This window comes from Gobius niger (genome assembly GCF_951799975.1).
Source record: "Gobius niger genome assembly, chromosome: 20".
NCBI classification, from domain to species: domain Eukaryota; kingdom Metazoa; phylum Chordata; class Actinopteri; order Gobiiformes; family Gobiidae; genus Gobius; species Gobius niger.
Window position 1 is genome coordinate 26,758,355 of NC_136871.1, and position 25,342 is coordinate 26,783,696.

Genomic DNA, 25,342 nt, shown 5'->3' on the forward strand with positions numbered 1-25,342 from the left:
TGAATTGTGAAAATAGACGTTATTTTCTTCCATCACACTGTTGGCATGTTCCACTGGCCCCTTTATTTTTATGTGGTTTTTTTTAGCACCACTTCCAGTAACTAACTTCCTCATTTAGAAAGAGAAACAGCTACAACAAGATACTCTAATCAATGCAAGAATTTGCACATGCCAGCAATATATATATATATACTATATACATGAGCCAACAGAGAACTTCTATGAATAAAACTGATTACAGATTAGTGGGTTAGCAGCCACCAACGGTAACCACAGTAAATATGAAATTAACCTGACCACAACTTCCTTCAGCAGATGAGTCATTGTTAAACACAACACTCAGTAAACACATGAGATAATCAGACGATATGCAAGTCAAAAATACACTTGTCAATTAAGTGGCAAAGAGATTTGTCTTCTCTCTTCAAGGCAAGAAAGTCCAGTGTGTTGTCTGTAGGTTCTGATGGTCACTGTCTCTATAGCAAATACAATTTGATCTATTTACATTCTACATAAATAAGATTCCCTTATCTTACTGTCAGTCTGAAACAAATCTCCAAACTGTCAGAGCAAAGTAACACCTGTTTTGGACATTATAACACCACTTGACCTGCGAGACTGACGTTTTTATGTTTTTAGTGTATTACAAAATTATTCAATGATAAAATAATCATCAGAGATGTGAAAACATATTGAAAACAATGTAGAATTTGCAATTAAAATAAAATGAAATGTAAGTGAGAGGAAATCCAAGTTGGGACGAGTGTCTTCTTTGGCTGATGCTGATAACAGAGTGGGCTCAGCAGTGTTTGTCCTCAAACAGACCAGACCAGAGGAGAGGAAGTCATTGGATCACTTGAGCTAATTAACATGATCTTTCTTTGTCCAGGGGATAATGATTGATTTGATAACAATCATAAAACACCTTTTGCACAAGAAAAAAAACAAAAAGGCCCATTCTCCAGGTTGCCAGATCCTGTGGCTAAAGATATTAGGCTAAAACTTAAATATATGAAAGGCTTAGGCAACCCAGCTGGCCTATATTTTTGCAAAACTATTTGGAAACAGTTTTTTACCTAAAGTTCAAAGTGAATTCAACTGGTAGTGTGTGTGTGGATTATATTATTCAGCATATTTGCAAAGTACATCAAGCATAAGTACCTTTTGTTTGAGGACATTGGCACTTCTCTGTTAAATTGGAAATCCCTACAGGAAAATTACCATGTGTCGTCAGAGAGTGTGAAGCAATGCACAGCTCATAAAACTGACACAGTCAGGAAGAGGATCAGACACTTTCACAACACGACAGAGAGAAACAGACCTGCCTTCCACAGGTGAGGAAATACTCTTACAAATAGAACAACTAGGTTACTAAAGAATGTGCTTCTATATCGAGATGAAACGGAACAGTGTGATTGCAGTGTAGACACTAACAGTAATGATCAAATGTGGTTCAAGTTGTTTAATCACATGATTTGGTGAAATACATGTGCCATAAATGTTGTGCTTTTAAACCTTTATAGGTTTACTAGGCAAAACCTGCACTATCTTAAAATATTATATATTTGTTGCAAAATTAAATCACAGTATTTTGAGGTTCTGTAAAAATAGACAGCATTTATTGGATTACTGTACTTTCACCTTCGATAGTTACTCAAAGTGAATCTATAGCCTGCAGCCAATCATGATCTCACTGTACAGTTAGTAAGAAATACGCACTGTCAATATTATGTTCTGAGTGTCAAGACAAATGGTAGACCAGCCAAACAATGTGGAATTTACGCTCATTTGGCCTCTGAATGTAGATGATGTGACATGACCTGCATGTCCTCCACATTCTACTCTGAATTTCATTCTGGTCCCTTAGCTAATTTGTCAAAATCGATGAAATGACAAGAAGACACACTTAAGGTTTGTTTGTGCTGAAACACACTGTTTACACGTCACCATATTAGGATTGTTATACTTATATGTTATACTTACTTATACTTCACCTATGGTTGTCCCACAAAGAAACTAAAACACATTCTTTCAACTAAATCAAACCTTCGCTTTCATCCCTCACTAACCCAGTTTTTCTATGATCTAATCATCACAGCTCTCCCAGGATGAACATCAGTAACGACACTGACCCCTTGTCCTGCTCCTCCCCCTCTGTGCTGGGATACCGGTACTTTGCCGTGGTGTGGGGCTGTACCGTTACCATCACCGGCACCGTGGGAAACCTGCTCACCGTTTTGGCCTTTTCCATGGACCCGCGCATCCGCACGCGCTTCAATGTCCTCATCGTCAACTTGGCCTTGGCCGACCTCCTCTACTGCACCATCCTCCAGCCCATGTCTGTGGACTCGTACCTGCATCTGTACTGGCGCAGCGGCGAGACCTGGTGCAGATTGTTTGGGTTTCTCCTCTTCGTCTCCAACTCGGTGTCCATCATCACGCTGTGCCTCCTCGCCATCGGACGCTATCTCCTAGTGGCAAAAAGACAGCTGTTTGACAAAGTCTTTTCAAAACATGGGATTGTTCTGCTCATCATTTCCGCCTGGGGGTTGGGTATAGCTAGTTTCGCCCCTCTGTGGCCCGTCTACGTGTTTGTCCCGAACGTTTGCACCTGTAGTTTTCACAGAACCAAGGGGAGACCCTACACCACCATCTTGCTGTTCTTCTACTTCTTCATTGGCTTGGGCTGCGTGGGTGTGTTTTATCTGCTTATATACAAGCGCGTAAAGATTGCGTCCCAGGCGCTTCTCAAGTACAGACTGAGCCGCCGCTCGTCCAAAAAGAAGCCCATCCATTCGCCTGCTGGGACGGACAGCGGCGTGGAGAGCGGGGTGGCCAATACATCAACCTCTCATGTTGGCAACCTCAGTGAAAATAGACAGTCTAGAGATTCATCTTGTGAACATCCAAGCAAAACAAGAGTGGAACCTCAGACACCTGCCCCGGACGTCCCACCACCGCAGCCGAAACCCGGACCGACTTCCACCACTGCGGATGACGGGGGTGAATTTAAAAGAGTAACCCGAATGTGCTTCACGGTTTTTATCTGTTTCGTCCTGTGTTTCTTCCCTTTCATTATTTTGAACATTGCGGACAAAAACAACCGGGCGCCGCAAGTGCTCCACATGTTCTCTGCCAACCTGACCTGGTTAAACAGCTGCATCAACCCGGTGCTGTACGCCATCATGAACAGGCAGTTCAGACAGGCCTATCATGTGCTGCTGAGCAAGCTGACACTGCCCTTTAAATGTCTACTTAACCAATGAGCCACCGAGGCTCACCTTCATTTAAAGGCAGATGTTTGTATGTAAATGAACATGAGACTCTTGCATGTAAACGCAACAGTGTAGCCATGCTCTAAAAGCATCCAAAAGAAAGATAGTTGTCAATTAAAATGTCATTATAATTGACAGCTAGCTTTACATTTGCACCCGGACCTTTTTTTTTTTTTTTGTACAGTATTGTAATAGGATAGTTTTGGGAGTAATAAGTAATAAGTAATAAGTTCTTCAGGGTAAAGTTTCACCAAAATATGACAAACGACTGGTATGGCTGAGGAAGATACACATGTTTGGACTCTTTTGTGCAATATTTTCTTGTCATTATGATTTTGTTTGTAAAATAACCACAGACTGAAATATTTTTATATCATGTGTTTTCTTATTTGACTGAAATGTGCACTCCATTTAAAAACACTTTTTATGTACTGGCTTTTCTTTATTTTCAACTCTGTTTACATTGAATGATTCTCATTGAAGGTATTAAACTATGAATGAACACATGGGATTATGAAAAATGCCACTGTTTATTTTTGGCCTTTTGGCAGCGCTGTGAAGTGAAAACCACTGGTGACGAAATCGTGAAGCTCATTGAGAAAATGTCAAAAGTGAAAAGCGCAAAGCAGTAATCAAAGCTATAAGAACCTTTTTTTGTTTAATACATAATTCCATACGTGTTCATTCATAAATGAATGCCTTCAATGAGAATCCACAATGTAAATGGTCTTGAAATAAAAGGAAAAATAATACATTAAAAAAGCATTTCCAAACTTTTGATTGTTATTGTATTTGCTTTGTACATAGAAATAAAGTCACTTTTATAACAGCTTGTTGGTTGTATGTTTGGAAACTGGAGCTTTGCAAACAAGTCAAAAGCAAGATGGGTACAACTGAGAAACTGAAAAGCTGAAATGATTGAAGCTATATTTAGACGACAAACACTGCGGCTAATCACATAAATCCCAGTCTTACTAAAGCACTTTTGGAGATCCCCATTCGAAGTTACGACTCTGAAATCACATGTCAAAACACGTCAGTCTGTTGAGTAATATCCACAAAGTACACAGCAGCAGGCTGACTTAACACACATATTACAGCAGCAAATATCATCAACAAATGGGTTTCAAAATGCAAAGAAATGTGACGTCTTACACAAACTGAAACTGAACAAACATTGATATAAAAATTAAGTTTAGCGGAAATGTACAAAATTTGGCAGAAAATTCCATTCGATAGTTCCAATCAAAAAAGTCAATGAAACACCCGTCATATGTTTCAGTTACTGTAGTGATGACCAGAACTCCCCATTTACTCTAATGAAAAAATGGTATAGTTGCACAATTTCACCAAATGACAAGGGCAAACTGAAACATTGTTTTTTTCATTGCTTATACCATGAGGTTTCCAAAAATACATAGTTTTCATACTCTGCATGAAAATCCCACAACAGTGGAAATATAAACATAGTGAACTGGACTAATATAGCCTATAATATATATCTATCTAATATAATATAACTGTATTTTTCCCTTCACAACAAAGAGCTAATTCACATTAATTGTTCCCATAGAATTGTCTAAAACTTAAAGCTGGAGTACCAAACCTTTTGCTGTTGTAGAATCAATGTATTTTTACCACCTCAGAGTATGTTGTAAACACAGCCAAAAACAGACCTTGTTGCACTGTCTTCACCTTAATGTTTATTGAACGGTGGGAAATACAAAGTATAAACTAAATTAGCGCTAAATTAGGGGGGTCCCTCCTGAATCACTTTAGCACCACTCAAAGCTGTGACACATGCATATAATCAATATGCTTGAACAATTCAAATGTACAGGAGGGATAGTGACATCTTGAAACGTATTTTGGGCCAATACTTTAAAATTAAAATTTTGAACAGGAAAAATCAGGTAACCGGCTTTAATGAGTCACGCCAATCTTACCTGAATATCCACAATGCCGCCCTCTACAGGCCAAGAACAGATTAGCAGCGGTGCTCCGGATTACTGCGCATCCAACGAACCCACTGGAAAACAAAACAAACCTCTATATAATTCGCTGTTTGTTGTGTAGGACTGACTAGATGTTTCTAAAAGTTACATTATTTGATTCAAGTCATAAAAAGTTAATGCAATTACACATCAGAACAATAATACTTACTTAAATGCATGAGCAGAGGTGGGTAGAGTTAAGTCGCCTAAGATTTAGCCTAGAGGACGACGTAGGACTATGACATTGCTCTGCACTCAAGATTAGCACAAATACAGAGAAGTAAGCAAAGGTACAATAGTCTACACTTAAAATATCTGGTTTGTCAAAAATATCTTGAATAACAATAATGCTGGGCTGTTCGTGTTCCTGTGCTCCTCCCACAGAACCCAGGCACCTCCTCACCTTCTGTCTCCTCAGCTCAGCTCACACTGCTCTGGTCCTGGTCTACCTTCAGTCCTGACTTAGTCTGAATAATAAAGCTCATTTTCAGAACATTTTACAGCGCGACAAACAGAACCGCTAAAGTTACTGACTTGTTACCGCTGACTTTGTCAGGTCGTCCTCGCCCTGACGGCCCTCTCTTTTCCTTTCCCCATAATAATCCAGTCATGTCGCGCTGGCTCGTTCATAAAGTTATGGAATTTACTCAGTATCTTTTACTCCCGCGTCTCACAGAGATGGGCTGTACCTGTACCATCTTCTCAAACGGGGAGACATGGGGACAGCACAGCTGCTCTTCTGGGATCAGGCGCTGCGGCTCCAGAGGCAGAGGAGGAATGAAGCGCGATATGAAGTTGTTGAATATTAAAACTGTAATTTCAGCACATGTTGGCTTAGTTGGGCAAACATCTGAGAACAATAAAAGAAACAATACTTAAAGGGGGGGTATTATGCAAAATGGACTTTTTCAAGCTTTCCATCATGTTATGTCATTCCCTCATTAAAAACATGCCTGAAGTGTTGCCTTGGCACATTCACGTATTTTTGAGTAATCTGTAAAAACTCTGATGGCGGCCATTTTAGGGATAGGTTTGCCTGAGTCCTCCTAGGAACGCCCCCACCTCCTGGAGACGCCTCCGAGCTTTCGTCACCAGCCGAGTAACCAACCACTGCTCCTCAGCAGAACCCCCTCCCCACTGATGCCACAGACAGCGTGTGGAGGGGGCGTGTCTAAAGGCTCAGAGGTTCTTAAAGAGACAGAGGCCTATTTCAAGACATTCACTACAGCCATTTTGAGAGAGACATTTTATACAAGGCAGTTATTCTAATTTACTGCATTTACAGACCAACAGAAGGTTTGTCATCATTGTAGTGTGATATAGACTGGTGCTATGGGATTGAAAAAAGCAGAATACCCCCTCTTTAATATTGGGTAGGAAAAAAAACTGGTCTTGAGAAGGGCACTTAAAGGGCACAGGGCAAAGGGGCAGGTGCTTGAGCACCACCTGGGCTCTATCTGTGCACGTCCCTGATGCCACTTGCAAAAATACTTAAAAAATACCCACCTCTGAGCCCAAGTCAACTAAAGGTCAGGTTATGCACTGTTGGATGTCACTAAGCCGGACCACATGAGGGCTCAAACAGACAGTTCACTTCAAACCAGGTCATGATGTGAATGCATTATTTATTACAATTCATTCATTGTTTAAATTAAGGTTCGTACCCAATACTGCACATTATTCCAGCATGAACAGACACACATACCCACACACATGAACACATGTAGCCGCCAACAATAAAATCAATAAAATGTAAATAACTTTTATTACAATACACATTTACAACAGTGTTAAAGTGAAGCTTTACTCCTCCACACTGTTCAGAACATACCAGAACAATTACATTATTAAACTCTCTTTATCCATTATCAACATCAGTGCCATCTTGTTTTAGTCAGATGTTCAGCATAATTACGAGTCCAGCTCCATCACTATTTGCTTCAAATAATTATTTCTACTAATACTGTACTACAAGGTTAAGACCACAAGGTAGAATATCAAAATCAATCTAAGCACAAGTATAAGCATTATATACAAAGCCAGATACATTTAGATGCAGGTTGGTTTGTTTGTTTGTTTGTTTGTTTGTTTGTTTGTTTGCTTGTTTGTTTGTTTGATTGTTTGTTTCATGCTGTACAGAAGAAACATTTATTGTTGAGTTTTATTGTTTTGTTTTGCTGCGTCGCACTGAGGTCAAACTTTTATTGAGAACCACTTTAGTTTTCGCTTATTTAAAGCTATTTGTATGTGGGGTTATTTGTTGACATTATATCAAGTCAAATTGAGATGAATTTGTTAGCTGTGTGGTGCAGCCAATCAGAAACTTGCATGCTTCTTAAGAAACCATAGTAACGATCTAAAGGGAATTACAGGTTTAGCCAGTTTTATCCATAATAATATATAGTGACTTCTTACAGGGTAATGGAGACTTGGAGATATTTGTTCTCTGCAGAGAACTTTATATTGCCTACATAATTGCAGCTTTTGTGATTGTCTACTTGCCACCACCTCAAATAACATTTTCAATTTCATTGCAAATGGATCTTCCAGCCCTTGTTATTGGAAGACGCCACAGAACTGAGTGGGGAGACTCTGCAGCTCGTGCAGGCTGAAGTCCGGTGAGGCTGGTTCATATGAGAACAGTTCGCCGTTGAAGAGGCCTTGCTGCACCAGGAGGTCCTCTGCTGTGTCCTGACCACCAGGGGGCGACAGCAGAGGGGCGGCCAAGAATGCTTCCAGCGTGAGTTCTGATGGATCAATAGTGCTTTGTTCTGAGGGGAAAAAGACACAAAAAAACAAGTTTAGTGTGTCTGTGTAAATACACACACAAGAAATTACAAGTTATTGTTAGTAAAAAGAATTAGCAGAGTTTATGTAGTAGACTTTATGTTTATAATCATTCCATCTATCAAGAAAATTGGACACAACAGGTAAAGTGAAGATGTTTGTTGACTTCTTAAGCATATCTTTATTGCTACCTCACACCAGCTGACACTAAATATCCAATCATTTAACTTCCAGATTCTTCTTCTGCAAGTTCACACTTCATCGTCCCCTAAATATTTGTTTGTGTTTGATAGTTTGAGCTGCGTAAATAAAAATCACCCAGCGCTACATCAAAGCTTAGCTGTAATTAATATTAAAGCCATTTAAACTTGTCTACATAAAATATTTGCTCTCAGTGAAGGTTGCTGTAACTAGACTAGCGAGGGAGGTTCTTTCCCTTTCACTAAATATTGCTATATTGTAATATACTGTATATTGGCTTCCTTTGTCTATATTGCCTTAATCATTAGAATCAAATACTTTTCATAATATAATTTTATAATAATATCTTATGTAAAATGATAAAGTTTTTAAATCAAGCCTCAAACTTGAGCTGCACCATACTGAGATCACTTGCTGATCGCATGCAAATCCACAACCAAAATCTTACATCCAAAACTCAAATCCACATTACATTATTCTTTATCCCCCAATGAGCAAAATCAGCAGAAAGTGTGTTAGATGCTGTTAGTTAAACCACCACCTACTTTTCAATATACAACCACCAATTTACAGACCTTAACAGACCAAAGAAGACAAGCATAGACATGTATTTGACCATATTCGCTCTATATTTGGACAGCAGGGGGAGCTATAACTCACCGGCTGCCTCTCCACACAGACCACTGACTGGATGCAGCTCTTGCGCCCCTGCAGAGGGCATGGGTGACTGAGCCTCCAGTGTGTTCCTACATGACAGACAGCATTACAACTCTGTCCCTAAAGCATTGCATCTCAATAGATCTACTCAATTCATATATTATAAAAAAAAAAAACTATATATGTATATATATATATATATATATATATATATATATATATATATATTCTATATATATATATATATATGTATATATATATTGATTTGAGGATAATGTCTTAAAGCAGAACTAAGTAACTCATGCCCCTACAGGCCATAAGCGCCACTACAGGTGTCGTAGCATGTTGCGTTTTCTTTACTCATTAATTGTCCGTTTTACTCATTAATACTACGCTGACAGAAAAGACAAAGGGAGAGAAGGATATTGTACATTGTGCCACAACCCAATTACACAATGGAGATGTTTCCACTCAAACTTGGCTGTAAATACTGCTAAAGTGGCGCTAGCCCGCAGTTAGCTTTGCCCGTTGCCTATTAGCTTCTTCTTCGTGATTCCATTAGTGTGTATTGCACTTGCGAACCGGTGCAGGAAAGCTGCAATAGTCGTTGTCTGGCCAGAGACACCAGGGGGAGAACACTTGTATTACTCCCAGAGGGACTACGAAAAGGATTTATTAAAGTAAACAAGTTACTTAGTTCTTCTTTACACCTGCACAATAAAAAACCTTGGAGCTGTACAAAATGAAAAAAATATATAGTTTATTTGTTAAAGTATCTGTCTGACAGTATTAATGGAGGGCCAAACATTTGTGGATAATGAGCCATAAAATAAACAATACTTACTCAATAGTGACGAACATGAGCTTGGTTTTGATGTACTTGATATAAGGACTGTTTTCTGAAAGAGAGAAAAAGAGGATAAATATTACTAATAAAAATGCATCGGTTTTATAAAACTCTTTTCTGGACACTCAAAGACGCTGTACATTTTTCATTCACTCTATTTTGGTGGTGGTAAGCTGCAATTGTCGCCACAGCTGCCCTGGGGCAGACTGACAGAAGCAAGGTTACTAGTCTGCGCCATCGGCCCCTCCGACCACCACCAACCACACTCACTCACTCACTCACTCCATTCCCTCAGGCTTCCTGGTCTCCCATCCAAGTAGCGACCAGGCCCTTCCCTGCTTAGCTTCGAGATCTGACAGGATGGGGCCAAGCAAAGGCTTTTTTATAGATTTCTTCTACATGTGAATAGGGACCACTTTTGAATAACCACTGCTGACTGGGAACGGCATTATCTCAGCCGTCTTTAACTAACACAATTAAACTGAGGCTGGCGTTTGGCTTTTTTAAAATACTATTTAGTATTTTACATTATTGCCATGAAATGTCAAAGTTTTTTATTATTATTTTGAACCCCTTGAGTGTCTCAGTCTTTGTTTACAAATATCGCACCAACTATCAGGTGCCACGACTTGACCTGCCAAATACTATGTACAGGTATTTTAAGACATATATCGCTCTATATAGTGCTAACTTACTTTTGTTTGCACAGAGGGTTTAAGAGTAAAGGACTCAATTAATTAACGTGGTCCATGTGGAGTAGACAAAACAAATTGACTGTGAGCTTTGACCTTTACTTACATCCCAGTCTGTGGTCACAGTTTTGTCCCTCATTAGTGCTAGTTTTAAAAAATGTGATTTCTGTAGACAGTATTAAAGGGATGTCATACAAAGTAAGGTTATTAGGAGTTATTATTAAGTTAGATGACCTCTTCTATGGCAAAACGACACGGGCAGTCACATTAAATGTGTCCCTCACCTCCGGTCTTGTCTGTGTAGTATTTCCCGAAGGCCTCGTCTTTGGGAGTGTTGGGGTACAGATAGAGCAGGGGGTTTTCAGGGACGTTGTCTTTCTCCATCAACTGGAAATTCCTGATGATTTCATGAAAAGGAATCTGCTCCAGGTCGTTTTTGGTGAAAGGCTTTACGGTCTTGATCTCAGGCTCCCCTGCGGCACATAAAAAAAGCAAAGTAAGAATATTTTTACACTCGGCTGCACAGTATGGAAACAAATTGTTATATTCAATAATTGTCATGAACATTTCCCTTAACCAACAAAGGCTGTAGTAACTGTGGTACTAAACATTTACTCATATGAATCTTTACCAGTCAGAGTGGTTTCGACCCAGGAGAAGGTTATGCTTCCGATCATACTTTCACTGAAGCGCAGCAGAAACGTGCCTCTCTGCTTTCTCTTCAGAAGTGATTTCTCTTTAGCTTTAGTCACGAAACCCATGATCAGACTGAAACAAAGAAGAAAGAAAGAATGAACTCCCTTTTGCAATATTGAGGCTACTTTGCCTTTGGATTTATTGAACTACAATTGCATAGTACAGAAAAAGTGCAGTCCATGTGTGTTATGTTGAGAGGGTTCCCCATTATCAAAGGACTTTAATCTCTATTTTGTATAAATAAACAAGCAAAGGCTCTATTCAAAATTCAGTCAGGGGCTTTAACATGTGGAACAGCATCCCGCTCACAATATATGCAGCTAATACTGACACACTTACACACTTAACTTAATGTGTACTGTCCCTATTAATTCAACTAATAAAAAGAATAAAAGTGCTAATGTTACTGGAGATTCCACACTAAGCTACAAGGCTCTAAAATGAAATGATGATTGTGGAAGATTTTGGACTTCTTTGTCAATAGCACTTTGCCAACTGAAAAGGTAGCCTTTGCTCAACATACCCATCTCTCCACATATCTGCCAGGTATTGTTTCACCATCATCAAGATACTGTCAAACCACACCCAGAATGTAGAGGGAGTATTTTCCTGTAAGTATAACACAAAATCGATTAGCTAACTAAGACTAATCAGTGATATGCAAAACAACACTGAACTAAATGGATATTCACCTTGCTGAATTTTGACCAAGACACTTTATGCTGGTTATAGTTCGGCTGCTGTCCTGAAGAAATAAACAACAGGAATGATTAATTACACTGTAAACCTTGATGAAATCAAGAATCAAGATTTTTTTTTACCAAAAAGTCTGAAAGCGATCATTTCGAGTTGTGCTTCGTCTAGTCCACGTGTTGTCGCTGAGAGCAGCTGCCAGCTTAGCATCTCTCCAAACAGGGGCCAAGGAGCAGGGGGAACTGTGGCGAAGAATCTAATGTCCTGTGAACATTTAATTAAGCATTTAAAAAGTGAAACTCACAGACGCACGAACTGATTTTATGACAGACCCACTTTGGGGTTTTGGCTGAGCATGTTGAACCAGAGCACGGAGGCCCAGGCGCTTTGCTGCTGACTAGAGTTAGATATGATCACCACAGGGAGAGACGACGCCTGCAGGGAATGGAAGAAGATAATGATGTTGTTAGGCAAGACTAGACTGATCAAATTATTTCAAAACCTTTTCAAATCTAATCTTGTTAGTTCTTGCTCTCTAAAACAATCCACAAGAGTTCAGAAGTGGTGCATTAATACATGTTAAACTGATGGAGAACAGAAGGCAGAGATGTACAAAAGTGAACATTTAAACAAGCTCTCCTCAGGCAGCAGCAGGAACTGTCCGTCTCAAACGGAAAATCTTTGGCAACGCTTAATATTAAGTGTACTCATTAAATATTAATAAGGTATTATTGTGGCGGCTTCACTCCCCTTCTGCAAACTGCATTTGTTTTCCACATTGTTTTGCAGGATGTTTCTGTGCATCTTTGCGGTGTTTTTGTGAGGTTCAGCTGATTTTTTTTACTGAGGAGGGTCTTTGCTGGCCATGAAGAAAACTGCTTTTTTTTTAAATGGGGGGCAGCACGAGAAGGGAAGGAGGGAAGGAGCGAGAGGAGGCGGCGCGGCGGGAGAAATGACACTGGAGGGAGGTGGGCTTGGGTCTTGCCCGAGCAGGGATTTCAACCCCTGAACTTCCGATCATGAGACAACCGGTTCTACCATCTGCTCCACTATCGCCCAGAAGAAGAAGAGGAAGGAGGAGGTGGAGGAGCTGACCAGTGCAGGACACCACGCTCTGAAACAGGGACAACCCAGGAGGTGGTGCACCGTTTCAGAGGATCAGCGGAGCACTGAATGCAGTCCTCTGTTTTCCCCGAGCTCCAAAAACAAGCTGGTCAGGTTGGCCCACATACTCAGTGGCGGCTCAGGACAAACCCGACATCTGAACGCAATGACAAATAAACCACTCATTCACTTACTTATTATGCTTTTATCTGTTAACATAGCAGTAGGCCATTAATAATATGCTTATAAAAATATTAATAGGCTGATACTGCTTATACAAGGCCTCCCCTAACCCTATTCCTAACCATCACCCTTGACCTAACCCTAAACACATTACTAATGTTAAATAATACTTAAAGAGAACACCTTAATATAAAGCGATGCCAAAGCTTTTATTTGGATCTAACGATGTATAAATTGATGTTTATGTGCAGAACTGGACAGGACAGGCATTTCTGTGCTCTATCTATTACACAACACAATTGGAAAACAGAAATGGGAGCGCTTCAGCAGAAGAAGAAACAACCAAATCAAGCAGGATTACTCAATGACGTTTTTGTGGGAACGTTGTAACTTAGTTAATAGCTCAAAAAGGTTTATAACTTTACCTGAAGCTTCAGCGATATCCCTTTGAAATCAAAAATAGTGTCAAAGTTTATCATGTGCAGCTCTTCTGTGACACTCAAAGAGATCTGAAAAAAGAGACATTGTCAGAATATTCATATCAATGTTTTTGCTAACTGTCCGCTTAAGTAAGGTTCGGACGCCGCTTCTCCTTTTTATTTCTATGGGGGCTTTCTGGTTAAAGAGGGGAGGAATTTGATTGTGTACTTTCAAATGTGTCTCTCTCCTCAACTTACAGACCATCACTTTAAGATGCATTTGGACTCACCTCACTGGCTCCTTTTCCTCCGCCTCCACACTTCTGCTCCTTCAGGGTCTGCAAACAAAACATTGAGTAAGAAAAGACAGCAATCAGGACAGGAGCATTTTGAACCAGGAGCACTTGTTCAAAGAATAAACATGTCTGGAATTCCACGTGTCGACTGTTAACTAGTCAGAGAAATTAACAAATAAGAATCACACAAAGGGATGGCAAAATACTCAGGTGTAAAAGTGGCTCCATATAATACTCTGATATATGACCTGAGATGTGGATGTGTTAACTAACTGAACATAATCAAAAACATACAGTGTTTTCAGTCTGACTAACCAGGTGTCTGAAGTCTGCCACCATGCCTCCACCCTGGCTCTCAGTCATATTCAAAGCTTTAGTTTTGGTTCCTAAAACATTGAAACGGCGGTATCTAAAAACAGAGAAAGACAAGTGAAAAGTACAAACGCTGCAGGACCTTCACGCGAAATACCACACCATGTGAAAGAGGAAACTCACCCTTTGATCTGAGGCGTCTCGCTGGGTTTAACAGAAAGACAAGCGGAGAGTTAACCACATTTCACATGTACAAGAAAGTTAAGTATCATATTCTAGAACAGGGGTTTGGGGTTTTACGCTAGAAGTGCGAGTTAAAACTGTAGAACGTTTAGCCATGGTTTTCTTTTACTGACACAAATGTGCAAAGTAGTTTTGTTTCTGAGCATAAGTCATCTTTGTGAGAGCAACACAAAAAACAAATGGCAAAACTATTTCTTCCTGATTGGAAAATTAGAAAAAAGCTATTTTTGTGTATACCTGTCAATAGACACATCCACTTTCATTGAGTGATTTAGCTCAGGAAACTTCACCAGAAACCTAAAAACACATGTAGGTTTAGTAAATGTTATAATGTTATTAGTCTAAAAGGATTTCTAAAAACAGTCACCTGGATTTGACCGAAAATTGCACATTAGTTCGAAGCACCAAAGGACCTTTCCCTTGTGGCATCGACGGTTGGGTCTCCACTACAAAAGAACTGCAAAAACAAAGCAACAATTAAATCATTCCAACACATATGTTTTTTTTTTTCACTACCGTGTTAAGTTACTTGAGCAGCAGATTCTTGAGCAGGCTGTCAGCTTGCTCCTGTAGCTCTGGCCTCTTCGCTTTCACTGGGTCATCCTTATAAGAGACCTTCCCCGACAGCTCCTCGAGTTTACTCAGAAACTCACGCACTTGGAAGAGACACACTGCAACACAGCTGAACCTGAACAACAACAGAAACAACAGAGTAAGGCTCTACATCAAACTGATATGACTGTGTTATGCTCTTGTTTCTATTACAGCTATTGGTGAATGCGAGTAAAAGAAAAGTGGCAGTTACCATTTCTCGAGTTGTTCCAGACTGACGTTGTCTGGAGCTCCGATGCAGGATTTCTGCTGCCGTCGCTGCCACTCCACCAGCTCCTTACTCACCAGAGTGTCGATCAGCCCATTGGCTTTGCTCAGGATTTCATTGAGGTGCTTCAGTGTATTCTTTATACAGTAAATAAAACATTCTTTAAATCATGAACTCAGAAAATAATAGCCAGCAAACAACATATTATTAATTATATACATCATTTTATAAGATCTGTTACAAACATGGTGTAGCTCCACTGCTAGCTCGATAAAGTGAACGCAATTCTCACCTTTCTAGAAGTGTTTAGTTGGTCAACGAGAGACTGGAGAATTTTCCATTGTTCTTTTTTAGCATTCTCATCTGCCACTGCTGCACGTTTCCACAGACCAAACACAGTTTCCACATAAACAAGAGGCAAAGGCACAAAGAGGTGAATCACGGCGTGACTCGTTTAGGAAACACAATGTCAGAGCAATAATGAGCCGAAAATGTGTTTGGGTTTTGTGTCCGTCTTACCCTCCATTTGGTGAGTCTGATATTTAAAATCAAATTCATCCTGTTGCTCTTCAAGACAAATGATAGTATGGCTCATGCACTGCCGGGAGAAATAAAAAGAAATGCAGCAACTTCAAAGGTATTCAAGTCAATGTTTCAGATCTTCGCATCTGACAATAAAGTAGATCTATCTATCTATCTATCTATCTATCTATCTATCTATCTATCTATCTATCTATCTATCTATCTATCTATCTATCTATCTATCTATCTATCTATCTATTGTAGTAGCTTTAGCGCCTTAGTTCTACTATGGTTGCAACAGCTAATACTACAACCATTATCTGATATCGATATAATCTGATTTCATTCTGATCTTTCACACATGTAAATAAACCATGGCCAAACTAATGTCACAAAGACAAAGATGAAACGTAAATTAAAAAAATTAAAATAAATCTCTAATTAGGTTTGTAGACAAAGCACAGTGTAAAATTATATTTTGATGCAGATTAAGGTTGCATCATGAAAGTATCTCATTCTCAATCATAATTTGCACCTGCACATCATTCCTGAACCCGGCCATCCTGCGTTCAAGGTCCCGCTGGCTGTCCACCTCCATCGCCTCGTGCTCCACTCGAAGCTGCTCCACCTGAAACAGAGAGAAAACACACGAGTATGAACAGGGGACTGAGCGGCTGGCCTTGAGGACGCGATAAAACTGGATGATTTCTCTTTCACAGAGGAAAGGAGCTTAAGCGAGGGGGAACTCGAGAGCAGCTACGGCAGAGGAGGAAAACATGAGCTACTGTGGTCAATGTGTCTTTTTAAAAGAAAAGAATCAGGGACATTTTACCGATGGATTTTTGTGTGAACATTCTTTTATTCATTTGTCAAAGCTAAATAAAGTCATATCACTATTGGCACTGGGGGGAATATTTTATTTAAATATTAATGTTATTCCACAATTTGACACCTGGTAGTGGCAGCTTGGCAGCTTCAGCACAATTAATTAAAAAATAAATAAATAAATAGAATTCATGGAGTATGGACATAGTCATTCTGTGTAATAAATAGTGATAGATATTTTAGATAGTGAACCAAACTAAAAGGAATAGTTTATATATATCATATACATAGTATGGTATCATTAAAGTACTGTTAACGAATAATATTTCACATTATCCAAGCCTGCAGTAATTTGTTCTACTGCTAATAAACTACAGATATTTCATTATATTATCATAACAAACGTTAATTAACTTCTAGCTATAATGAATGGATAAATCTGGTCTCTGTCAGATATTGGTGACATGTATGAAACATGTTGCTTGTAGAATTAGTGGTTTTCAGAGAACAATTTGGGCATTTGAATTAACAACAACATGACTCAGAAAATGTGGATTCCAAATCTGTATCTGAAATATCCAGAACTGATTTGGTGATCAAAGAAATATCATAAATTTGGACAAACTTTGTGAAAAATGATTTATTATTTATAAAAAAAAAAACGAAATAAAACGGTGGATTGTGAATGTTATCATGCAGTTGTTAAGATGTTTCCCCAACCTGCTCAGTCAATTCAGCGCTGTGCAAAATCTCCTTTTCCTTTTCAAGAAACCACAATATCTTACTGGCCAGCTTACATGGTTCTTCCTGGTACCTCTGGAACAAAACAGATGGAAAACATGAGATTAGGTCACTTTTTTCTTTTCTTTTTTACATTTTGAGAACTTCATGTAAATGTTATTTATAATGACCTGGAAGTTGTTCTTATAGCGTCGGATATTGTGTTGCATCAGAAACATATCTTGCTGGAGATTAAATCGGCTGTGTTGAATATCCAGATTCTCCAGTAATTGTTGGAATAGCAAAATAGCCAACCCATAGTCTCTGGCAGCTCTTTTCCTAAGAAAGAGTAACAAACAAATAAGTTCTCATCGTTTGCGTATAATAAAAGTACAAGGGAGTAACTTACCAATCCTGCTTCTCGATCCAGACTGACAGGTAGTGCCGCACGTCCATAGGCAGGTCGTCTCGATCGTAAAGTTCATGCAGTTGTTGAACATAATCGGGAGCCAATTGTCTGAGTTTGTCCCATTGCGCCATGCTAAGTCAACAAGGCATACATGTAAGACTTAACAGCAATGGGCGTTGGTACATCCACCAAATTCAAGTGCTAACAAGCTAATAACAAGGAACAAAGTGCAAGCTGTAAAGATGACTTGGTATGCAGTTCAATCCAGCGCACGACATGGACTAACTGTATGATTCAGGATAATGTCATTATGTTTAAATGCATAGCAATAAGTCTGTGGTCGTGTAGCAAGACTTTTATCAGCACAGGGGGGGTAAATAAATGCTAGATATGAGAAAACTTACTTGATTACAAAAGTTGTCACTTCCTTCCTAAAACGACAGCATGTAAGGCACGTGTTTCCCGTGAAATATTAGTCAAATGGAAAGCCACTTCAGCTCCCGAATAAATGTCGACATCAACAACCCCACAAAAGCGTGTGATTGTTGTTTCCCCGTCACCTCGACGTTAGTTTGATTGGCTACTCGTGAGATGATGCTCAGTGAATACAGGCGCTATCACAGGGCGCCATTTTGGATCTTATAAACAGCATTTGATAGCGGCAGCAGAGCCAGAATGTCCGTCACAGGGGAGACAGTTTCTTGGTGGGACAAATTAAGGCCGCTGATTGGTCGGGCGCAATGGGTTATCTCTGGATTTCATTGGTTTGTTCGGTTTGTTCGCGTGACAATGCTTTGCGAGGGGCGGGGTTACGCTAAAACGAAACTTATGGCGTGTGGAGAGCGCAAATATTTCCAAGAAGTGACGTTGTGAAAGTTAAAGAAGCTCATGGGATTTGGCGACGCGCGAACGCCTTAAAACACCAATTAGGTGACAGGGTATGTACAGGGCAACACTGTATTTTACGAGGATGTTTTTACAGTTTGTTTATTTATTAGGCTATTGCTGAAGAACCACTGGCCACAACACTGCTATGAATTAATGCCAAAATGTAACTGCTAGAGGATAACAGTAAATCGCTATTTATCATACTGGGTCAAGCTGTACAGTCTTACTATCTCTGTCATAGCCTTGACCCACGGATGATATCCTCTAACAGTGACGGCATTATTATTTTTTTCTCAATAAAAAATATTCACAATGTTCCAGCAGCCTTTAAAGAGACTATACGGAGTTTAAAAATGCTAAAATTAAGTATTTTCCTCCCCTACATGTTCCAGCCATGTCCTAATGTGTAGAATGAGCTCAGACTTATTCACCACAAATGCCTCTAAAATCCTGCCCTGTCACTCAAAAAGGTGTTAATTCGGGTCCGAAGTGCCGACATGAACGGGCTTAATATAGAAGCTGCAGTTACACGTATGACCTGAGGTGGCAGTAGTGAGTATAAAATGGCTAACTTGCATCTAGCCCCTTTAAAGCTGGGGTACCTGACTTTTTTGTTGTAGAGTACATTTATTTTTGCCACAAGAGTATGTAAAAAAACAGACCTTATTGCATGGTCTTCACCAAAATGTTTATTGAGCGATGGAAGATAGAAGTAGAATCTAAATTGTGCAATTTTTTTCGAATGTGCAGGAGGGATTGTGAGAGCTAGAAATTAATTTGGGCCAAAACAAAAAAATCTGGTACCCAAGCTTTAATATAGCACAATACAGAAGTCAACATTTAAAGGCTATTACACTTTTATGTAGGATAGATTCTGATTCTAAAGTTACAAAGCCTTTCTAAAATCATCATGAGACCTTAGGATCAAAGTCTGCTGCTAATAGTTTTTTTTTTTATGTACAGTAGTTCTCACCTCCACCTCGAGATGCTGTGCCCACTCTGATCCACATGGAGCGAAGTTTTTTGTCTGGAAAAGTGTGTCAATGTAAGAAAATTAACACCAAGCGAGCAGGATTTTGAGGTTACTATAATTGACTTTAAAAACTCCAAGGCATGTTAAAACCTTAAAAACATCAGTAATCAACACAATCGATCTAGTACGAGACACTCTATATAGGAGAAGAGGCAGAGAAATGTTGTAGAACGATTTAAACATAAAAAGGTAATTAGAGGTGCAAAACATCTACAATACAATCTACATTTGTATTAAACAATGCAAAAAGGAAACCTACAAACAAAGTAAAGTATGTAGGCTAGTGGAATGAACTGTTGTGATTATGCCACACTGGCAATTTCCTGAGATTTTCTGCCACGTTCTGCAGGTTGTTGCACTGACGCTTATGATGGCTGGTTGTTGTATCGTCAATAAACCATCCTGCTCTTCTGCCTGTCACCTCATGGATGAACAACTGCGCTTTCAAGTGCCTCTAAAGTTTCAGGTGAGGTCCACAAAACCTGTTTTTGCGCGAGAATGCAGAGAGGGGATGAGACAAAAAGAAAAGGATCTCACCGGAATTGACTGTTTTTGACATCAGTGCATCCCATTGAACAGTAGGGGGCACTCCAGACATGAAAATGGAGATAGACAATTGGAGAAAGTCAACTTAAAGGCCCTGTACCAAACTTTATTTTTTTCTTGAAGAATTAGGAGACAAATCTATCGAGGGTTATTTTCAGGGGGTTTCCAAATTCTGGGAGTTTGAATGGAAAACGCACTCTTTGGGGATTACAAACACTGGGCATCGCTGTTTAAAAAAAGGGAATGAACCACTGCCAGCCACAGAGTAAATTGTAAATTTAGCTGTCAAAAGTAGACCGCTGCGTTCAGTGTGCACCTTATTATTTATGATGAACCATTTTTATGAACTATGTGGTAAAATGTGCATATTTTTTGATCGGCATGAAAACAGTTTAATTCAACTTCCTGACACAGACATGGTTTAAGGACATAAAGACTCGAGTGTGTTGGCTTTTATAACTCTCTACTGAAACGTCACCGAATCGTCATCCCATCTGAACTGGTTCACCACGATGTCTCCCTCCTCCTCCTTCATGTCGTCCATCATGTACCTCACTCCGGCTTTGACTCCAGTTTTGACGCCCGCCCCGAACGCGTACCCCGCCACCCCCGCTGTACCCCCCGTCACCACCATCAGAGCGTCCGTCCCCAGGTCCACCGCAGACAGAATGGCCCTCTCTTTCGCCGTCTCCGAACAGTTCACCGAAGCGTAGTAGACGGCCGTGCCCAGGTTGTACAGCGTGCTAACCGCCGGTATCCACTGTGTGACTTCGTAAACCTGCTGTTCTTTTCTGTTGAAGCACCGTCTTCTCTGGGGGCTTCGCCTGACACGACTTCCCAACTCTCGACATTGGAGTAACCACGATTCGGAGTCAGACGGTAAAATCCGACTGCCCTTTTTCAAAACTGCTCGGTAGCAGCCAGGTTGGTCTTTGCTGTGAGCCACACCTGCACAGAGCGCCCCCATCTGTTCGCATTGCTGCACTGCTTCATCAAGACTTCCATTTGGGCCTTCGATGCCCGACCCAATCAACATAGTGCCATTGAGCTTAGCCCAGTCATCACACCTCTGTCTTTGCCCCACTGCGGCATCCTCCTCTTGCGCCAGCTGCTCAATATTAAACATCACCGCATCTATGTTTTGTTCAATTTGATTTCTACTTTCTGTTGAAGCTGCCATCTTGGATAGCTTCCTTTCCATCAAGCTTTCAAGATCAAGAAGAAGCTGCTCGGTATCGGACACCCCTAGGAGGTCGTACAGCTTCTCCACCAAACTTTGCGCCTCTTTGGGACAGTTTGCCACAACCAAAACTGGGACCAGACTCAAGCCCAGAAGTTCTTGAGGCAACGCATGAGAAAGCGAATCGTCCACTGTGCTCGCTGCCATTAACTCCATGCAGCTGACTTGGCCTTGGATGTTGAGGTAATCTTGATTTTGTCCTTGAAGCTTTGCCTTGAGATGTGCGGTCAGGCGTGCGGCAGACTGGCTCCTTTCCTGTTTGGAAGATAGGAGTTTGTCCGCCGATAGAGCACGAGGTTGCAGCCCTGAAATCAGATGATTTAGCGCTGAGCCACTCCTAGCTTCTTCCGGGATGTGATTTTGGGGAAGTTGTCGCTTGTTTGTTGGTGTCTGAGGAGGTGAAGCTCGACCCGAGGCCTCATGGGTCAACAAGACCTGGATCAAAAAGAGCCACTTGAGTTGAGATGTCATCTTTGCGCTGTTTGCAAAACCTGAAAAAAAGACATGATTATTGTTAAGTATATTTTCATATATACACAAATAGTAATGGGGGTATTTTGTGAGGCTTAAGCTATCGCCCAAGTGGCCATAACCTTTGCCTCACAACTTAAAGCAGAACTAAGTAACTCATGCCCCTACAGGCCATAAGTGCCACTGCAAGTGTTGTAGCATGTTGCATTGTTTTTGTCCGTGAGAGAAAATACTTCGCTGACAGAAAAGACAAAGAGAGAGAGGGATATTGTACATTGTGCCAAAACTCAGTGGCACAATGGAGATCTTTTTTTTTTCACTCAAACTTGGCTGTAAATACTGCTAAAGTGGCGCACAGCTAGCTTTGCCCATTAGCCTGTTAGCTTCTTCTTCGTGATTACTTAAGTGTGTATTGCACCTCTGACCTGGTGGCAGCGAAGTTGTAATTGTGGTTTTCTGGCCTGAGACACCAGGGGGAGATGACAGGCATAACTGTGTGGAAACGCCTTGTGCTAATAGGGTGCTCTTACAGCTAGGTACTCCTGACCAAGATTCTGGCTGGAAATCGGGGGGTGAGTTTCCACAGTTGCCCATTTCTCCGTATAAGTTGCTCTGATGATTGAAATGGAGGACGCGTGAGAGTATGTGCATTCAAAATACAAATGTGGTCCGAAATCAACTTTCAAATGACTAAGAATAAAGGAAGAAGCTCGAAGGGGTAGAAGTGGTTGTACTTTTGTGGATTCTCAAAGTTCCTTTCAATCATTCCACAATCAAAACCTGGGGTCGAAGCGCCAATTGTTGCCCTGACTCCAGCACTTCTGATCATGGCCGTATCTACCATTGAGGTCACCGAGGTCCGGACCTCGGTAAAATTTTAGCTTTTTTTTTATTTTTATTTTTTTACACATTGAATCCTGCGCAAATGAATGTTGTAAACACGCGCTTCTACAGGCGGAAGAGCCTCTAATTCAGACGTGGATGAGCTTGTTCTGAACCTAAATGTGTCCACTCTAAAACCGGACCTCATGAGCCGCTTTGGACCCGAGTGCGTAAAACTCCGCGGAGGCGGGGGCGCGGCTGTGCGTCAGCCTCACTACAACAGCAGCGCATGAACCGCGCCAAAGTTTGATCCAGATGCAATTTCTTTACTCTCTGTCATAAAGAGAGAGGAGTCAGTGCGCGCGCCGTCACGGTGACCTCGATTTACAACAGGAGTTTTCCTCATTCTGATCTGAGGAGCGAGAGGAGAAGCGTCTGTGCCTCATCATTGCTCCTCCTCTGCTGCTCACTTTGTTTCTGTCTCATGCAAAGATTGTCCTGCATATAAATGATCTTCGCTTTAGTGAGAGCTTAAACCAGCGCATTCACCTTTGTAGCTCCAGTGGTTTGACAGTGAGGGCGACGCAGAGGGGGCGGGGCCAGAGCGCAGAGGGGGCGGGGCCAGAGCGCAGAGTCCAAACCAGAGTCTGATGTTCAGAATGAGCCAAAGCAAAACCCTCAGCTTTACACATTCACACCCACAGCCTCGTTTTCAAAACAATTTTCATTTAATATTTCAGTATTTATTTAGGACAAGACCTTCTTATTGCCTCTCACTCAGGCGAGTAAAACTGTTTGGAAAACCTGCTTCACAGTAATAATGGATGAAATAGATGTTAAATAGATATTTTGTTTTGTGATATTCATCATGTCAAAGTAGGGGGTACGTGACTCGTCACCTAAAACTTCAGGGGGTGCACGGCTGCACTTACTGCCCTGGGGCAGACTGATGGAAGTGAGGTCAGTCTGCACCATCTGCATGTCCGACCTCCATCCACTCACTCACACATTCACTCAGGCTCCTGGTCCCAAACGGTGCAACAAAAAGCAATTTTTGAAAATGGCTCAAGGATGAGACAAAAGTGTTTTTGATCACTTAAAATACAGGAAATTACATCTGAATCTTTAAAAAATTCCTGGGGGAGGACCCCCAGACCCCCCGGTTTAAAGAATTATCCGGACCTCACTGTTTTTTAAATCCTGGCTACGGCCCTGCTTCTGATCACAACCAATTACCAGAAACCGGGTCGTCAGCACAGAACTGTGAAGCTGTGCATACCATGTACAGATGGTATTTCATCGGAGAACCTAGGACATTATATTAATTGCAAAATACAACACTATACTCTCGACAAGCAAACACATCCAATAGGACATTTCATAAGCTGCTGCTCACACACTTCCCTGCATGTCCTCTTCAAGTAAAACACCCAACATGTCCTGTCTTTGAAACATTAATGCCCAAGAATTAAAATAGCTCTGTCCACTTGCAGCTTCATAATTCATCACATCTTTGCATCGCCCTTACCTCTCAATAGAAGCAGTGCAGATTCCTGGTTGTGGTTTGGGACAGGAGAAAGATGTCCTTAGCCGCTCTGGTCCTGTTTGTTTCGCCCTCTTTTCTCCTAAAATATGCAGAGTGCCTGTCTTTGTGTTGTTGTCCAATCAGAGCGCCCCCCTTTGGAGATGGCCTCATTACTTGACACGGACGTGGAGCTCTGGGCCTGAATATTGATTCTCGTGGGCGAAAGTCCATTGGTTTAGAAAGTAGTTTATTTGTCTACGCTGGTATTCTCGTTGCCCTTATTGCCCAAGTTGATTTTTCTTATTTGAGGTTTTAGTTTTTTTTGTTGTCGACCCAAATAACATGACCCCGTTATGTTAAAAAAAATATATAATGGGGATTAACACAAACGTCTGTACACAGTAAACAGACAATCAAATGAATTCACAGCCATGTCTTTAGGGAGTTGGTTTGTGAAACCAAGGTTTAATCAGAGGCTGAAGCTGCTGAGGGAAGTGGTGAGTTTGCCTCGCATCATCAAAATAAACCTACTTCATTAAAAACGTTTAAAAAAAAAGAAGTGTGAAAATGACGAAGAAAATCCCACAGCAACTAAGAAATACGACATCATTTTCCACTGACGACAATAATATTTTAAATTTACTAATAGCAGCAGGCATATTATATTCGTTTTCTTCCCTCAATCAAGCAGGCAATTACAAGATCAAAGCTGTTTGGGTGCATAGTGAGACAGCCACATGCAAAGATGCTGTCACAGGAAGAGAAAATAAATAGAAAACAAGAAAAAAGTAACTTAAAAATATAGAGAATTTCATATAAGAACAATGCACGTCACAGAAAGTCCTCTGGAAAAGCCATGATCACAACATTAACTATACAAACATACACAGACAATACAAAGAGTTAAGAGGGTTACTGGGTTGGCATTACTTTATGTCATTCTCTATCTGTAAAAAGACCATGATCTTTCTATTCAGATTCCAGTTCTTTAAGCTCCTCAGTTGTGTGTCTGTCTGCAGAGCCCTCCAGCTCAGTGCTGTGGATCCAAGGACAGCCAAAGCCTCTTTTCTGACTCCCTCACAAGCTATTGGATTTCTCTTCCGAAACACGCAGTTTTTCTTA

At 40.6% G+C, this 25,342-nt stretch overlaps 3 protein-coding genes across 4 annotated transcripts; 1 reads left to right on the forward strand and 2 right to left on the reverse strand.

The window, feature by feature from the left end:
• The first annotated feature begins 1,293 nt into the window (after positions 1-1,293).
• gpr84 (G protein-coupled receptor 84) lies at positions 1,294-3,293 on the forward strand. The gene is made up of 2 exons (XM_079578942.1): positions 1,294-1,334; positions 2,099-3,293. Exon 2 carries the CDS (start codon positions 2,109-2,111, stop codon positions 3,264-3,266), a length of 1,158 nt encoding a protein of 385 aa, XP_079435068.1. The 5' UTR covers positions 1,294-1,334; positions 2,099-2,108; the 3' UTR covers positions 3,267-3,293.
• Positions 3,294-7,469: 4,176 nt separating this feature from the next.
• stat2 (signal transducer and activator of transcription 2) lies at positions 7,470-18,266 on the reverse strand. Of its 2 annotated transcripts, XM_079578746.1 has the most exons (24): positions 18,100-18,266; positions 17,696-17,827; positions 17,478-17,625; positions 17,287-17,382; positions 16,277-16,369; positions 15,739-15,817; positions 15,512-15,591; positions 15,205-15,356; positions 14,929-15,087; positions 14,767-14,856; positions 14,637-14,696; positions 14,340-14,360; positions 14,160-14,253; positions 13,839-13,886; positions 13,555-13,638; positions 12,179-12,277; positions 11,971-12,106; positions 11,842-11,894; positions 11,673-11,758; positions 11,085-11,221; positions 10,738-10,926; positions 9,759-9,813; positions 8,918-9,003; positions 7,470-8,040 (listed from the first exon to the last, which is right to left on the reverse strand). In XM_079578746.1, the coding sequence occupies exons 2-24, from the start codon at positions 17,824-17,826 to the stop codon at positions 7,826-7,828; spliced, it is 2,391 nt and encodes a 796-aa protein (XP_079434872.1). In that variant the 5' UTR covers position 17,827; positions 18,100-18,266; the 3' UTR covers positions 7,470-7,825. The 2 variants fall into 2 exon arrangements, with proteins under 2 accessions (XP_079434872.1, XP_079434873.1); XM_079578747.1 differs by lacking the exon at positions 8,918-9,003 and having other exon boundaries at positions 7,882-8,040.
• Positions 18,267-20,384: 2,118 nt separating this feature from the next.
• Positions 20,385-24,374, reverse strand: apof (apolipoprotein F). Its single transcript, XM_079579447.1, has 2 exons — positions 24,224-24,374; positions 20,385-21,893 (listed from the first exon to the last, which is right to left on the reverse strand). The coding sequence occupies exon 2, from the start codon at positions 21,871-21,873 to the stop codon at positions 20,626-20,628; it is 1,248 nt and encodes a 415-aa protein (XP_079435573.1). The 5' UTR covers positions 21,874-21,893; positions 24,224-24,374; the 3' UTR covers positions 20,385-20,625.
• Between the last annotated feature and the right edge of the window lie 968 nt (positions 24,375-25,342).